General features: G+C 40.6%; 1 protein-coding gene across 1 annotated transcript in view; it reads left to right on the plus strand.

The window, feature by feature from the left end:
- Positions 1-15,596, plus strand: part of Kdm4c (lysine (K)-specific demethylase 4C) — a 354,066-nt gene that overhangs the window by 74,019 nt on the left and 264,451 nt on the right. Inside the window, exon 5 of the mRNA XM_005388674.2 lies at positions 4,893-5,086. Coding sequence (XP_005388731.1) covers positions 4,893-5,086 — 194 coding nt within the window. The remainder of the gene's footprint in view (positions 1-4,892; positions 5,087-15,596) is intronic.

Below are 15,596 nucleotides of genomic sequence, written 5' to 3' on the forward strand. Positions count from 1 at the left end.
CCTGCCTGCTTCCTTTACTGTGATTACCCGCCTTCTTTGCCATGCGAGTTTGTAACTCCTGTTCTGTCGCTCGCTCTTCACTTCCGATGTGCTCTTTGGTAAGCACCCCCGAGGGCTGGTGGGCCGTGAGCACCAGGGGATACCAGAAGCTGAAAACTACCCCAGCTTTTTAGTTTTTCAAATTTTAATGTTTATTAGTATACGTTTGTAGTTCATAATGATTGCATTCGTTGTGGGGAGTTGGTACATGTACATACATAACTTACTCTTTTTATGTCACCCCAGCTTTTTAAAATTAAAATTTCAGTTAGAAGACACGTTTTCAAAAGTTTGTTTTAACATAAACTTGGAAGTTCTGTCTTTACCACTGTTCTCTGTGGAAGGCAACCTTGGAGGCCTCGGGACGGCAGTCCTGCTGTGAAGGGGTAGTGTTTTGAAAGCAGTTCCGGTGAGAGGTGGGATCTTTACCACAGTGCTTACAGGGTGGCCAAGTCTGTTGTGTCCTGTTTGGGTATCAGTCATAGCCCCACTGTCACGAAGAGCCTCTGGGAGAACCTCCGATTCTGTAACTGCCAGGCGGTAGAATCCGCATGTGACTGCAGAACTTTGAACTCCAGTGCGGTGTATTCTAGTACTAGGCTGCTCTTTGAGACTCAGATTCTTCGTTCCATTTTACTGTTCGTTGAGCGAGGACAGAAAGAGTATGTCTGCTAAATGTGATTTTCATAAGTTTACTAATTGTCAAGCTTTTGTCTTAACCTTTTCTGTAGTCTGGTGGATGTGCCATCATCTGTGTGTGTTTTTAAAGTTCATGCTGTGTTTATTAGTATATTTGATAGTTTTGTGAAGTTTGATCATGTCTTCTCTTTTTTCGTGCTAATTTTAATTTTAGTCTGTCTTCATTTAGAAGTACCTTTTATGTTTTAATTGCATTTAATTTACACTACCCTTGTACTTTTAGGGGACATAATCAAATTACATACATGTATTATGACAATAGAAGTGAACGTATTTGGCCACCTGTTCATATTCCCCTTGGTTCTGAAGTGTCACCTCAGATATGGTCCAGAATTATTTCTATCTTACTGCTGAGTTACAGTTAGGCTAATGCGTTTAGGGAACCATGTATCATAGCATTTTTTGTAGCACATTCTTCTGTACAGTCCTGTGTAATAGGATGTAAATGTATCATACAAACAAGAGTCCATTGTAAAATAATATTTGGGCAGTGTGGACTCAAGCAGGCTTAAACAGGGTTGCTGAATGTGTAGGGCCTGCACAGTAGGACATCTTAGAGCCTTTCAGGTACCTGTTAGCACTGTGACTAACAGGAAGAGAAAAGGAGGCTGAAGGTTTTTGACTATGGCATCCGGTAGGACTAATGTTACATTGGACATATTTGGGAAGAATTGGGCTAATACAGTGTTTGCATCACTCTTATGTGTTAGGTAAGGAAGGCTTACTGTGTGGCAGGTTTCCTAAAACGCACGCTGCGTCAGTGGCACCCTTCGGTTTTCTGGTGACTGAGCCCTAGCAGTGTAGAGGGACTCCAGGATGGCCAGGGCCTTGCAGCTCTGTCTGTGGTATTGAAGACTTAGGGCTTCCTTTGGACTGACGTCTGATTCCTGATAAGAGGAAGGTACCGTGATTCAAAGGAAAGATGCCTAGTAAATGTCTTAGTTACATATGTGTGCATGAATCATGGTACAGTGATGAGTTCAGAACACAGATGCAGAATACGTAGACAAATGGGGCAGTACAGTCTTGGTTGACTAGGGCGAAGGTGTGGGGGTGAGGGAGACAATATCAGCCCACTGTGGGTCAGGGGACTGTAACTCCGTGCCCCTGCTGAACATCATATGGAGGAGCTTTGTTAGAGGGCAGAATGGAGAAGAGGCATTTGTGTGTGGGCTTGGGCTGGTGTGGAGATGGTTTGCAGACTTGACTTTAGTTTTGAGTGGTGTATCACTGTTCGTTATGGGGCTTGTTTGTAGCGGGGCACTTTCTGGAGACTGCTTGTACACTGAACCAGTCCTGTTACGGTACCAGTCCTCAAGTGAAACATTTTACCGTGTGTGTGTGTGTGTGTGTGTGTGTGTGTGTGTGTGTGTAGGATGGCCGTACCCCTTGGTGCGAGGGCTGTCACAGCTTTCTGGGTTTGCCACCTCTAAATTTTAGCTTCTTGCTTGTCTCTTGACAACTGATCCTGAGAGAAGACAACGACAAGTAATATTTTAAAAGGAGAGGATCAGGACTGCAAAAGTAGAGTTTAAAAATGAAGATTTAAGAGTCAGATAGCTACGAGTTAATCATTATCATTTACTGCCTATCTGGAGTACTAATTTCTTCATTTGTTCATTTGGGTATGATACTGTTTGTTTTATGGGATTGTTTTAAATATCTTAGTGCGTATATATTGTAGGATAAAAAGGTGTCATTTGGTGTACACTGCGCAAACCGTAAGCTAGGTGTACTCCTCGTCTGTGTGAGTGAGGGAGACCTGGCATCCTTACAGAAAGCTTCCGTGGAGCTGGACCTTGGGAGCAGTTAGTCAGCTTAGTTAATATTAGAGAACAAAGACTGGAGAAGTGAGTTTGAAGCAGTGATTTTTGAGACAGGGTCTCTCTATGTAGTTCAGGCTGGCCTTGAACTCTCTGAAATCCTCCTGCCTCTGCGTCTGGAGTGCTGGGATTACTGGTGTGCGCCACCACATCCAGCTTTGCAGAAGTAAGATTTATCTTGCTGTGTTAATACTGATTATTCTTAATATTTGCGTAATTCTTTAATTGAAATTATTACTAATGCTAAATTATTTTAGCATTAATGTTCAGCATTCTGGCAACCTTCCCTTGTGCAGAAAAAGCTGCTATAGAAGTGTTATTTGCTCTTTAGTGGGGAGAAATTCAAAGCGTTTTAGTGTCACTTCTCAATGTTTAACATTTGTTTTGGGGAAGATGTTCCAGTTAGATTGTCTAGGGGAATGTGTATTACCTTTGTTTTAAGAATTTGTACATTTTATTTTCCAGATTAGCATATTTAATACTCTGAGAAACCCTGGGAGGACCCTAGAACCCTCAGAGATTTGTGAAGAAATATTTGGCGCTCAGCACGTGCCCTGAGTTCTGTTCTCTAGGGATTTAGCCTTGATCACTTTGGAAAGATAACGCCAGACAGAAATAAAATTCAGATATGTTCGCCTATAGGAATTTCAGTGGAATTGTGTGTGTGTAAATTTGCAAGCTTGCTCATTTTAAAAATGGTTTCTATATTATGGTACTCATTTATTACTCCAGACTCATTGCTTCGGTAATGAGTTTTAAATAGGATTCTATTATTAGAGTGAGGGGACTGAAACCTGATTGGACCAGAGTTAAGAGACTTCATCACTATAAATAGAGTGAGATGAAATATTTTACAAAATTCAATTGAACTTTTGTGAGGACTCCTAAATTGGAACCTTGTATCTTAAAGGATACTCACTCTTCTTGCTCTGACCAGTTTTCAAATTACAGACTTCCCAGTAAGAGCTAAAATTGTAGATAGAGTGGCTACTTTGGGGGGAGTTTACTGATTAAATTATATCCTCTGCTTCATTTAAATTATATCCTCTGCTCTGTCAATCATTTTTCTGACTCAAAGTTTGAAGAAGTAAGAGTAGTACACTTATTAGGGAATCATTTAAAGAGCAAAGTGAAAACAGACAAACCTGAAAGTCCTTCAGTGTGTAAGAGAAATATCAGAAGTGGTCATATGCCAGGTCACTGGTGTAGTTACTGGAAAGGCCTTTTAAGAACACATAACAGAATTTAATACCACGCTGTAATAGCACCATGAGGAAGCTGACATAGGTTTTAGGGCATTGGAGTTTCTCTGCATAGGAATTTGCTCAGTCTCGGAAATTTAGATTTATTTTTTTGAGACAGGGACTTGATATGCAGTTCTGGCTAGCCTTAAATTCATTATATAATCCAGGCTGGCCTCAGACTCATGGTGATCTTCCTGCCTCAGACTCCCAAGTGCTGGGATTACAGGCATGCACCACCAGGCCCAGCTTTAGGTATTTAGACTCTGATTATGAGAAGAGTATGCGTGTATTAAATCAGTACATTCTAATCAAACAAGAATCATGTCCTATCACTTTAACTTAGAACAGGGATTCTAACCTTCTTTGTCTCTCCTGTCACCACCCAGGTTATGTTACATAAAATTGTATTATTCCAGCAATTTTACCAGAGTTTGGATATGTATTTTTAGCAGAAATTATGTGTTTACATTTTCTCCTCAAAATACTGTATGAGGTTAATGTTCAGTTAATTGAAGGATCACTATGAGCACAATGGTCTATGGGTTAGAATAGTGCTAGGAGCTTTTCCAATAAGTAGAGTAGAATTTTTAGGGAAGAATTTATCATACACTCTAATTTAAATGGTTGTAGAGGAGAGAAGGATGTCAGAAGATAGCTTTTGCTGTTGGTTTCTTGAGATGAAGTTTGATGTTGACATGCAAAAAGCAATGGACAAATAAACCCCAAAGCCCCCAGACTAAAAGATTGGCCAAAATGGAAATCGCACACTGAATCCTCTGCTTTGAATTAATGACTTTTTGCTAGTAGCAAGTGTGAAGTGGGTGCTTAACTTTTATGTATTTCCATTTGGAATCAGGAAGTTACCTGATATAATTTTATACTGATAATTATATACTACGTTATAGTGGTAATAACTTTTGTATTAATAATAACGGATGTCTGCATGGCTCTTGAGTGATTGCTGCAGTTTTCATTTTTTCAGTGGATTAAAATATATGTTGTAATAATTGGCAGATAGTGATCATCAGTACAGGCTATCTTTATTTATTGACATTTGATTTCTCTTTCTCCCCCTTTCCTGGTCCAGGGTGTGGATGAGTGGAACATAGCTCGCCTAAATACAGTCTTGGATGTGGTGGAAGAGGAGTGTGGTATTTCCATCGAGGGTGTAAATACCCCCTATCTCTATTTTGGCATGTGGAAGACCACATTCGCATGGCACACCGAGGATATGGACCTCTACAGCATTAATTATCTCCATTTTGGAGAGCCCAAGTCTTGGTAAGTCATTTCTGAAATAGTAATTTGCTTTTGAGTTTTGAAATACAAGCATTGTGCACATATCAAAGAGAGTTCTTTGATTTGGTATATGCAGATTTGTGTGAGTTGTGAGTAAAGTTTTGCTTGTGATACTTACCAGGGTTTTACTGAGAAGCTATTGGCTTGTGTATATCTGAAGTTCTCTGCAGAGCATTTTGTGGACCATGGATTGGTAGATAGTTTTAGTCTTAAAGAGATTGTTAGGTGTCTTTACTTCTTTGAACATTTGTTGGGGGGTTATGTGTGAGATGGTGTAGGAATGAAAGTTGACTTCCTGGAAAAAATTGGAAAATTGACAATCTTACTCGTCTTTTGGTCCCTCCTCCTTTAATTAAATGACAAATTCCATCTAATGTGCGGGGTGGGGTCTCTGGAGGGAGAGAAAAGGGACGACTTAGGAGGCCTCTTAGTGCTCTTTAGATGACTGAGGTGGGAGGTGAGTATTACCACTGACAATGCTGATAGGCATTTACACTTGCTGTTCCCTGTTTTTGTGAGCCTCTCCCCCATCTTTCTGAGCAATGGTTTTAAGATGTGACTTTTTAAAAGTTGCATTTTGTTCTACATTTGTCACCCATTTGTAATTATTAGGTACATTCATGCTGATATGCTTTGTGGTCAGTCAGTGTTTTTTAGTTCAGGCTGGTCTTGAACTCATAGTGATCTCCTGCCTCCACCTCTTGGGTGTTGGGGTTACAGGCATGTTCCACAACATGTGGCTTCATTGTTGTAGTTTTAAGAGAGCTTAAATACTAGCTGTAAATACCAGCTCAAGTAAGTCATCTCCCTAACAACCTTGGAAATACAAGGTTTCTGATGGATGTGAACATGATACAGTAGAAGGTTCCACAGGTGCATGTGCCAGCCTGCTCTCTTACCTACCTTTTGAAGGTAAGAGCCTCTTTCAAGATCCTCTGGGCTACAAAGTGAGTTCAATGCCAGCCTGAACTGCAGAGTGAAACCCTGTCTCAAAAAGACCAGAAAAAAAAAAAATCTTCTGATCACAATGCTCAGTATTAATTCCCTTCTTATCATTACTTCCCCTTAAGGTTTTAGCATTTGGTGAAGTATGAAGTTGTAAGCTTTCTGTAAAGAAACTGAATATAGCAAAGTTCCTAATGACAAAACAAGTGAACATTTAATTGGAAGGACATATGATAGAGATCTAGATGGTCCCTGATTTTCTGTGGAGTTTTGTGATCTGCAAACAGTTAGTGGGGAGCTGTTAAACTTACTTTAAAAATACTTTACTTGCATATTTCATTGGAAAAGTTCTGGCATTCTGCTTTTTTAATGGAACCAATCAAATTCCAACATTGTAATAGGTGGTTTAGGACCCAGAGGCTTTCCTGACAGGACATCATGGTGGGCTAGTTGGGAACACCTGCGTAAGGTCCTGCTGTGGTTTGTTCCGTTTCTTTACCACCAGTGTAAAGTCTGTTGAATGTACCCTTTAGAACCTTTGACATGGGAGACTAGGAGAAGGGCTTTAAGAAACTGCTGGGGTTCAGGGAAGTTCCTTGGTTGCATAGTTATCTCAGGGCTTTTTCTGATGCTCACTGGAATGTGGATACTGTGAAGTGAAATGGATGAACTCAGGGTGTTGTGAAGTCTAGCTATATTCCATAGTTTGCTTAAGGAATACGAAAAGTTAGCAGCAACACTTTTCTAGAGATTTGTTGGAAATTAATTAATGGCATTAGTTTGAGTTTTTAGTACCATATTTGGAGTTTTGATGAATTCTGCTTTCTTATAAAGAAAGATGATTGGTTTTCGTCTGTCAGGAACAAATTGATGTTATCTCTTGAAGTTCATTTAGGAAAGATTGTTCTGGTCAGAGGTAAGATTGATTCTAGAGTCTTGTGTCTTTGAGAAAGAGTATCACTACTTATGAGTGAGAATAATTATGTGCATTTTCAAAGTATTTGTTCTCTCAACATATATTTTCAGTAGTCAATTATTAGTTATTAAGCATATAGACTTCATTATATGTGTTAGATTAGATTTATATTACCACTATTATCTTTAACCTTGACCATTATTTATAATGATAAAATAATAAAACAGCAGTGAGTTACGGCAACTAATCTACATTCCATTTTCTAGGGTAACTACTGCAGATAAAGAGGGATATAAATGGCTGTTAGGATATTTCCCAGTAGATTTATGAAAGATTATATTACTAGAGTATAAATAATTTTGAGGTAAGCTTTATTATCATTAAAATTCATTTTAGGAGCCGTTATAATATATTTAAATTGAGCTTTGAAACATGGTAGAAGGAACACACAGTCATGTGAATGAGTATGGGAAGACAGGCGGTGGATGGGGCAGAGTCCTGGTTTCTGAGGGCCTGTGAGTAGGGCTCTGGTGCTTATTCTGCCTCTAACCTTTCCAGCCTGGGACACCGTACTTCTGTGGACCCCAGTTTCCTCAGTCCCAAAGCACAGGGTTAGCCAGAGTGATCGTCCGTGCTCAGGACCTGTGATCTGTGTCAGAGTCACTGAGAGGATGACTGGGTAACTGACACAGGTTCTGTGTGAAGGCGGGAGAATGTGTGTATTGGTTTCCTTTTCTGATTGTCCTTGTGTTGAGATGCATCTGCACTTCACTCTGGGACAGTTGCTTTTACTTTTCTATAGTGGGTGGCTTCCTCTGTGCTTGACATATCTGTTCCGTCTGCGTGTATTTCCTTCTTCTTAGCCTTGGGTGCTGGCGTTTCACGTCTACTCCTGCCTGTTCTTCCGGTCCACACTCAGGCGCCAGGGTCTGGGTATAATGTCAGCAAGGACTGCTGGTGAATCGTTCCTTACCTCTAGGTCTGTGCTGCCCTAACCTGCCTGTGTACCCCTAGATTTTGCCTGAGGACCATCTGGACCTTGTTCGGCCCCGACCTTGGACGTCTGTTCTTGCGTCTTACCCGGGCTTGTGACCGCAGCCTCCTCTGACCTTCCCTCTCCCCTGCAGTCTGTGTGCGGGGGCCTTGAAGTCGAGATCCGTGGTTTTTCCCCCTGGCACCATCAGTGTACGGCACATGGGGTCTGGCTGTAGCCTTGATTGCCTGTAACTAGTTCTTAAATAGAAGCAGGAGAGTGTTCAGTTGTTTTTAATCAGTCTCAGGGCAGGCAAGGAGACATAGGACATTCTATAAAGAGTCTTGTCTGAAATGTAACTATTAAGGATACCAAGTTTCCTGAGATACCTGAGTGTGTACAGCTCCAGGCAGAAGCCCCGAGACACATTTCTAGTCACTCCATGTGGCAGATTTGCCGAGCAAGAGTTCACGAACACAGGTTTGTATTGAAGGCACTTACGAGGGGCTGATGATTTATTTAAACATTTCTGGCATAAAGGTTTGAGGGAAAAAAATCCTTAGAGTAAGCAGATAGAAAACTACTTTGGCAGCCAGTGGTAAAGTATTTATTTTCTTGGAATGAATATTGACTTTGGAGCTGGAAGACTTGTTTTAGAATCCCAATCTGTCACTTTCTAGCTGAATGACTCAGGGCAAATCACTATACTGCTTTCATCATGAGTTTCTCTAACTGCCAAGTGGAGGGTGATTTATTCTCTGTTAACTGTGGGGATTTCTAGGAGGGTCTGTGTTATAGTGTGTGTAAAAGTAAACTCTTAGGTGCTGTACAAACGTTCATAATCCCTTTGGTTTTAATATCTTTACGAAAAAATATTTTTTGATCTAAGAATTTCTTGAAGCCTGAACTTGATGTCATTGTCTGTGTGTAGTAGAATGGGAGTTTGAACATAAATGCAGAATACTTCTCCCCTGTAAGGGCCATATGCCAGTGTTAATTGCTGGGCTCACAGAATTCAGATGGAACCTTCAATCTTTCTTTCCCAGACTTGGCACAAACACAACAAGTAAAGAAACTTCCAGATTTACTCTGTAAAGAGTGAGTTGGGTGACGGGTAAGCGGACGTGCCGTAAGCTATGAAGAGGTCTGAACTCATGAAAGCAGTTTTCCTGGATGGTTGTAGAAAAATGAAGGACGGGCTCAGCGTTTGGACTTGGTGAAATTTTCCTTACAGAGCTGAGAGGCTTTGCTAGACTAGCATGTAGCAGTAAGAAGTGTGGCTTTATTTAGGGTATATGTAGCAGCGATGGCAAACCTTTTAGAGACGGGTGCCAAAACTGTAGCTCCAAACCCACTGACTTGTTGCAGAGTGCCAGCGCTGCACTTTAACCTGGATACTTGCATAACCTGGATACTGTGGGTTTTTTGAAAATCAACTCATACGTTAGCATCTTCTGTCTTAAGAGAAAAATAACGAGTGAGCCATAGGTTTCAGTACTTTCTCATTAGATCGTTTGTTCAGTGTTGCAAAGCATTGAAGAGCACAGGTTTTTGTGCCTGAGTACTAAGTTTTCACTCCCGGTGATACTCTTAAGTGTATATATGGCTTTGGGCAGTCATTAAATGAATGCCTCAATTTCTGCTCCCAAAACACATGGTTCTCATACCACCTGGTAAGGTTTTACATACACAAATGTGCTGTAACATGTATGTGAGAGAGCAAGCACATGTGTACATGAAATGTTTTGAAAGCTATCCTTGGAGACTTTATAAAAGTAAGGATTCTTTGTTCTAAGTAACAGAAAGCCAGTATAAGCGAAAAGGGTATTTGACAGTGTGTGTAGCTGGGACAGACAAGCCTGGCTTCCTCAGGTTGTCAGACACCCTCCCACTCCTTCCATCCTGTCCCTTCTTCCTCTCCCTTTCTCTTTCCTCCTTTTTGGGGTGGAGGAGCAACTGTTTGCTTAAAACCAAATATGTTATTTTGGTTCGACAGTAGAATTCACATCTCACTTCCTGAAGGAATGAACAAGTTATCTAATGCCAAAATGGCTCAATTATATTTAATATACATTAATATGTGAACTTCTAGAAGGGAGGAACTGTTTGGTTCACGCCCACTAGCATGTTTCTACTGCATGATCGCTGATAAGATTTTCCAACCAGAAACAAAAAAACTCACTTAATTGTGTTCCTTAAATTAAGGAGACTTAAATCTGTAAACATTTTGGGGGAAGATATTGTACATTGAAAAAGACTTGAATTAGATGAGGTGTCTTTGCTTTTCTCAGTTCCTGTAAGTCAGTGTCTTTGCTTAGCGAATCAGGAAGATAAACATTATTTAGATGTTAGGAGTTGGAAGGAATGTGACCATTTACTGTTTCTATTTTAATATTTAAGTCTGTGTGTCCTTTTTCCATCTTGCATGTTACTTATGTTACCTTTGGGATGTTTAGTTGCTTTGAAAATGTTCACTTTTGAAAGCCTCTCAATTTTTCAAGTTTTCCAACTGTGAAGAAGCTGTATAGGTAGTTCCCCCTTGAAGATTAAACTTCAATCACAGGAAATCTCCCTGAAAATGCTTCAGTGCCTTTTTGGAGTTAATTGTGGTGGAACTCTGTAGGCCAGTTGTAGTAGAGTCCTTTAAGTCTCTTTATCTTATTCATGGATGGCATAATTGTAATTTGAATAATGATCACTTGGAAAAGACAATGTCCTCAGATTTCTATATAAAGCAAAAGTTTTTTGTTGGGAAAAATTGGTTTTGGGAATTTTTTGATATAGGCAGATAGCTTCATATGAGTATGTTTTTCCTTTATTTCCAAATTTTATTTAAAACATGTTTAATAGTGTATTCTTTGCAAAATATTTACCTGAGTATATGTATTACACAGACTACACATAAATAACCAGAAAGAGTATTTTCTGTGATGAATTTCTGCTTTGAAAAACATTGGCCTTGTGCAGAGATTTGAAAATTTTCACAGAAACTCAATACATAAAACAAAGGCAGAACCAACTGTTACCTGCAGGAAACCCTGGGAGTGCAGAAGATTGGGGCGGGGGAGGAGCATGGAATACAGTTTGAAAATCAGTCGCCTGGAGCATCTAATCCTTGAAAAGTTCCCTCCCTAGTAAGTAAGTTTTCTGTTGAGTATTTTGGAGAGGTCAAGATTAAGAAGTAATGCTTTCATTTAAGTTGTCCATAGTTGGTATCAACTAATAATTCATGATACCATTTTCCTTTCATGGAGGAAAAAAGAAAAAGCAGTACTGTGTAGGGCAGAGTACTCAACAGATTAAGTAACATGGAGTGATATTTTTTGAAAATCATGTTTTGTGCTGTTATTGTTTTACTGGCTTTTGTAATAGAGATTTTAGACAAAAACACTGTATTGATTAAGGTATTAATTTACATGTATGTGCTACGGAAATTTATTTGGAATCAAAGATTAAAAAGAGCATTCTGTCTTTCTGATGCTTTGTTACTCACAAGATTCCCTTCTTGTGAGGATCGTTTCTCACTGTAGTTCCCTCACTAACCTGCCTACACTTGTGGCTGTAGAGTTTCTCCTTTTATGTAGGGGTTGTGTCAGGACATGGCATGAGGCAACAGGGGTGGGGCTGATGTGCAGCTGAGCACCTTCTTGAGGTCTCTGTCTGGTGTTCTTGTAGGGTCTCATTCCCAGTGCCTTGTCCCAGGTTGTACTTCTAGTTGCCCATTTATTTTCAGGACTGCCACTCAAGGGCACTACCTTGCCAGTACTTTCAGTCGTTACTGCTGTAGCTGGGCTGCTTGGGTGGTTGACTGAGCTTTGTGTATCCCAGTGATACTGGCCCAGAATGATGCCTGTGAGAAATGAAGAAGGTGCAGGAGGCTGAAGAAGGTGAACTCTAAGAGAGCTCTGGACAGATCCCACAGGCAGCTCTGGAGGGTGCGGCCTTCAGAACTGCCCAGACTTGATGCAAGGGGACCAGGCGTTCGTACCCAAGCCTGGGCCATTCATTGCACACAGGCCCTGTCCCATCGTCCCTCTTTGGAGTCCTCGGGGCATGAACACGATGAGCTCAGGTGAACCTCACTCACATGAGGTGAGGTGCTTCCCTTTGATGAAGGCAATGAGGGCTTTACGACTGGGGACCTCGGCAGCCTGCCATCATATCCCCTAGAGTCATACTTCTGATTTTCACTTGTATCTGTTCTTCACAAGTGAAAATTGTGCATGAAATGTTCTGTTATCTAGTTACCTGTGAGACCTCATAGTTTAAAACATTAATGCTTAAACTTCAGTAAGCGTACTGAAGTTAAAAAAGCGTACTGAAGTACTGAAGTTAAAACTTGTTAACACCATAAGCAACGAGAAAGTGCAATTTAATCACATCTGTAAAATCTATGTTCAGTCTTCTCTCATGACATATTCAATTAGGAATGTGTATTGATTAAAATTGTAAATTAAATATCTCAGAAATTTTGAGTTTTATGAAATATGGGTACTTTTTGATTCATGAAGTGCTTTTATTATAAGAACAGCCACCTTTCCTCCACTGCCTCCAAAATACTCACAAAGAAATTACAAAACTGGTGGGTTGTGATTTGATGATTTGATGATTTTATTCTTTGTCACTGCAGTTTGCAGTTCGTTACCATCTTTTGCTTGATTATTGTAATGGCAGGTGTATCCTTGGAAGAGAGATGGCTGCCTTCGCTCTCTCACTTTCTTACTTGGCATATTTACGGTAGTTGGTGGGGACGCAGGAATGGAACATGGGGCTGGAGAGAGCATGTCCTGAGTGTTGGCTCACGTGGGGCTGGGTTGGGGACCAGCTCTGTCACCACTGTGCTCATGTGAGGTGATGTCCGTAAGCTCCGATCTCCTTGTTAGCACCACAGGGCAGTAAGAGAGTGTGTGTGACCCATATCTTTATCAGTCAGTTCTGTTTCATGGAGCTTTTTAACCCATTAGTAAGTAAGTGTAGAAGGCAAACATGCCGTAAAGGAGGGGAGGGTACTTTAGAATTGTTACCTGATAAAAAATTGTCCATAGGGACTTGAGCTTGATTCTTCCCAGGGTATCAATGTGAGCAAAACAGCAACAAGCAGGTATGTAGAGAAGGAAGGAGAGGGCTGCTTCACAAAGCCCGAGTTAGGGGAGAAGCAAGGGGAGCCCTGTTCTAGGATGCAGCTGGCTGAACAGGACTTGAACCTGGCAGGGCTCTCCTTGAGGTGTTCTGGATGTCACAGGGTGTGCAGAATCTGGGCCTTTGGGAGGTGCCGGCTGCATCATCGGCTACCATCCTTGAGAGCACACTGACAGAGGTCTGGGCAGCTGAGAATGCATATTCCTTCAGCACATTATTGACAGGAATTCACAACTCTGCCAAGGCAGTAAAACAAAAACATGAGAGGCTTTTGAGGGAGTGTTCTGAGGAGTGAGGTATTCTTTTGAGTAGTACTGGTAAACCAGTGAATGAACTGTACTTAGCTGGAAAGGAGACCTGTAAAGAGGCTAGTTCATAGAGAAAACTTGAATCAGAGTAATGGGGCTAGGTCTGGGGATTTAGCTTACTGGCACAGCTCTTGCCTGAGAAGTGTGAGCTTGCGAATTCAATTCCTGGTACCAAAAAAAAAATCAGAGTAATGGGTCTAGTATGTTTTGAGAAATATAGCTTTATCTACTGAGAATTAGCAATGTCAGCTTAATCTCATTGAGTTTAAGATAGTATTTATATCACAGCAGGCTCACACCACTTGGGTCTCTTTTGAGTAAAGTACCAAAAAATGTGCTTAAGGGATCAGCTTTCCCTGATCTTCAAAATAAACGCAGTACATGTTTTTAGAGTTCTTTTTTTTTTTGGTTTTTCTCCGGTACCGGGAACCGAACTCACTACCTTGCGCTTGCCAGGCAGGCGCTTTGCCGCTGAGCTAAATCCCCAGCCCCGTTTTTAGAGTTCTTAAAAGACTGGTTTTAAATAAATATTACCCTATAAATATTTAGTGTTTATAGTTTAAAGTGATTAATAATTTTTTAATGTTAGCACTTGTTGGCATATTCATTATATATGAAATAAAAACATTGTCCTAAAGTTTAAATGAACCGTTATTAATTTCAACAAACCAGTATATAGTTGAGTGCCTATAGTGATAGACACTTTGTTTGATGGTTTTTGAAAGGATAAAAAAAGCAGGGGACAATATCCATGTTCTCAAAGAACTTAGACTTAGCTAAATAATTGAGCAACTGTGGCGTGTAGTTAAATGCTTGGCTATGGACCAGACACTCATTCTACAAACTAGGCTAAAAGGGATAATTTATGGGAACATTTCTGGGTGGTGGTAGGGCTTGTCTTCCACACAGAACTCAATACCTATGATTTATGTATGTTGAACAACAGCTAACTATGGAAAGTAGTAGGTGATAAATGCTACATAAAAAATACAGTTGAAATGCTCCAGGAACAAGAAAAGATGGGCGATTTCTGAGATTTACAGTGGTCAAAGGAAGCTTGAAGGGGCTGGCATCTGGGTATGTTCAGGAGGTTGGAACTGAAGCATAGGGGGCTTTTGCAGGTGAGGAGCGAGGTGTAGAAGCCTATGTGAGATATAAAATAATTCACAGTCTAGCCTGTGGATAGTGGAGTGTATCTATTTAAGGGTTCGTGGTTGTGAAGATGGTACATGTGTACATATTGCTTTCCGTCCGTTGCCTGTGGCAGCCATCTATAAGAATCTGTGTAGTTTGACTGTTAGAAAAATTCCTAAAAATTTACACTAGTGTTCCTAGTTCTTTTCTCATGTTGAACCAGAGGATAAACAAAAGAATAGCTCTGTTTGCTAATAATTGCTGTCCAGTCATACTGACATATTACTTACCGTTTTGACTGTCTTCTCTCTGGCCCTAGAGCAGGCCTTAGGTGCATGTAGGAAACTGCAGGTTACTTCTTCATGAAACGTTACGCAGCTATGTGCTATTTTAAAAATATTATTTTACAAAATTGAATTATTAACACTGCAGAGAGAATCATACAAAATACATCACAGGGATAAACGTGGAGATAAATGGGTTAATTTTGAGCAAGATAATGACTGCAACACAGCAGGGAGACTTCCCTGCCTTTGAAGATGTTTTCACGTTATCTTGCTTCGCTGTATGTTACCTCAGTGTAAGAATTTGTCTCCACCTGGGAATAGGAAGTATTGCATGTCTCTCTGTGTGTGGGGCAGTGATTGGAAGGAAGATTTTCCTTGGAGCTTTTGAACTATAGCAATGGTTGGTTAACCATAAGAATTTTATTTATACTCGTCTATGATCTTAAAATGAGCCATCTTTTATAGAATTTGATAATAGCCTGAGATATCATTCCAAATCTAAAGAAAAGTAGAACTAATTAAACAAATCGTCTGACCAAGATAGGACAGCGGTACCTGGCAGATGCGTGCTTACAGAAAAGGATTTAGCAGGCCAGGCTCGTGAGGACAGCCTGAGCAGAGTGGTAGAAGACCCTGAACTGCTGTGCTGCACGTCATGGGAGGAGTGCACAGAGGGCCAGAGTCGCGGCCGGGCCTTCCAGCCTGACCCCCTCCTCCTTCCCGTGGCAGTTGGACAGATTCACCTGTTCTGAAAAAGATGGTTATACTTCAGATTAGGGAGATAGATCTT

This window comes from Chinchilla lanigera, unplaced genomic scaffold (assembly GCF_000276665.1).
Source record: "Chinchilla lanigera isolate Chin_1 unplaced genomic scaffold, ChiLan1.0 scaffold00033, whole genome shotgun sequence".
Taxonomy (NCBI): Eukaryota; Metazoa; Chordata; class Mammalia; order Rodentia; family Chinchillidae; genus Chinchilla; species Chinchilla lanigera.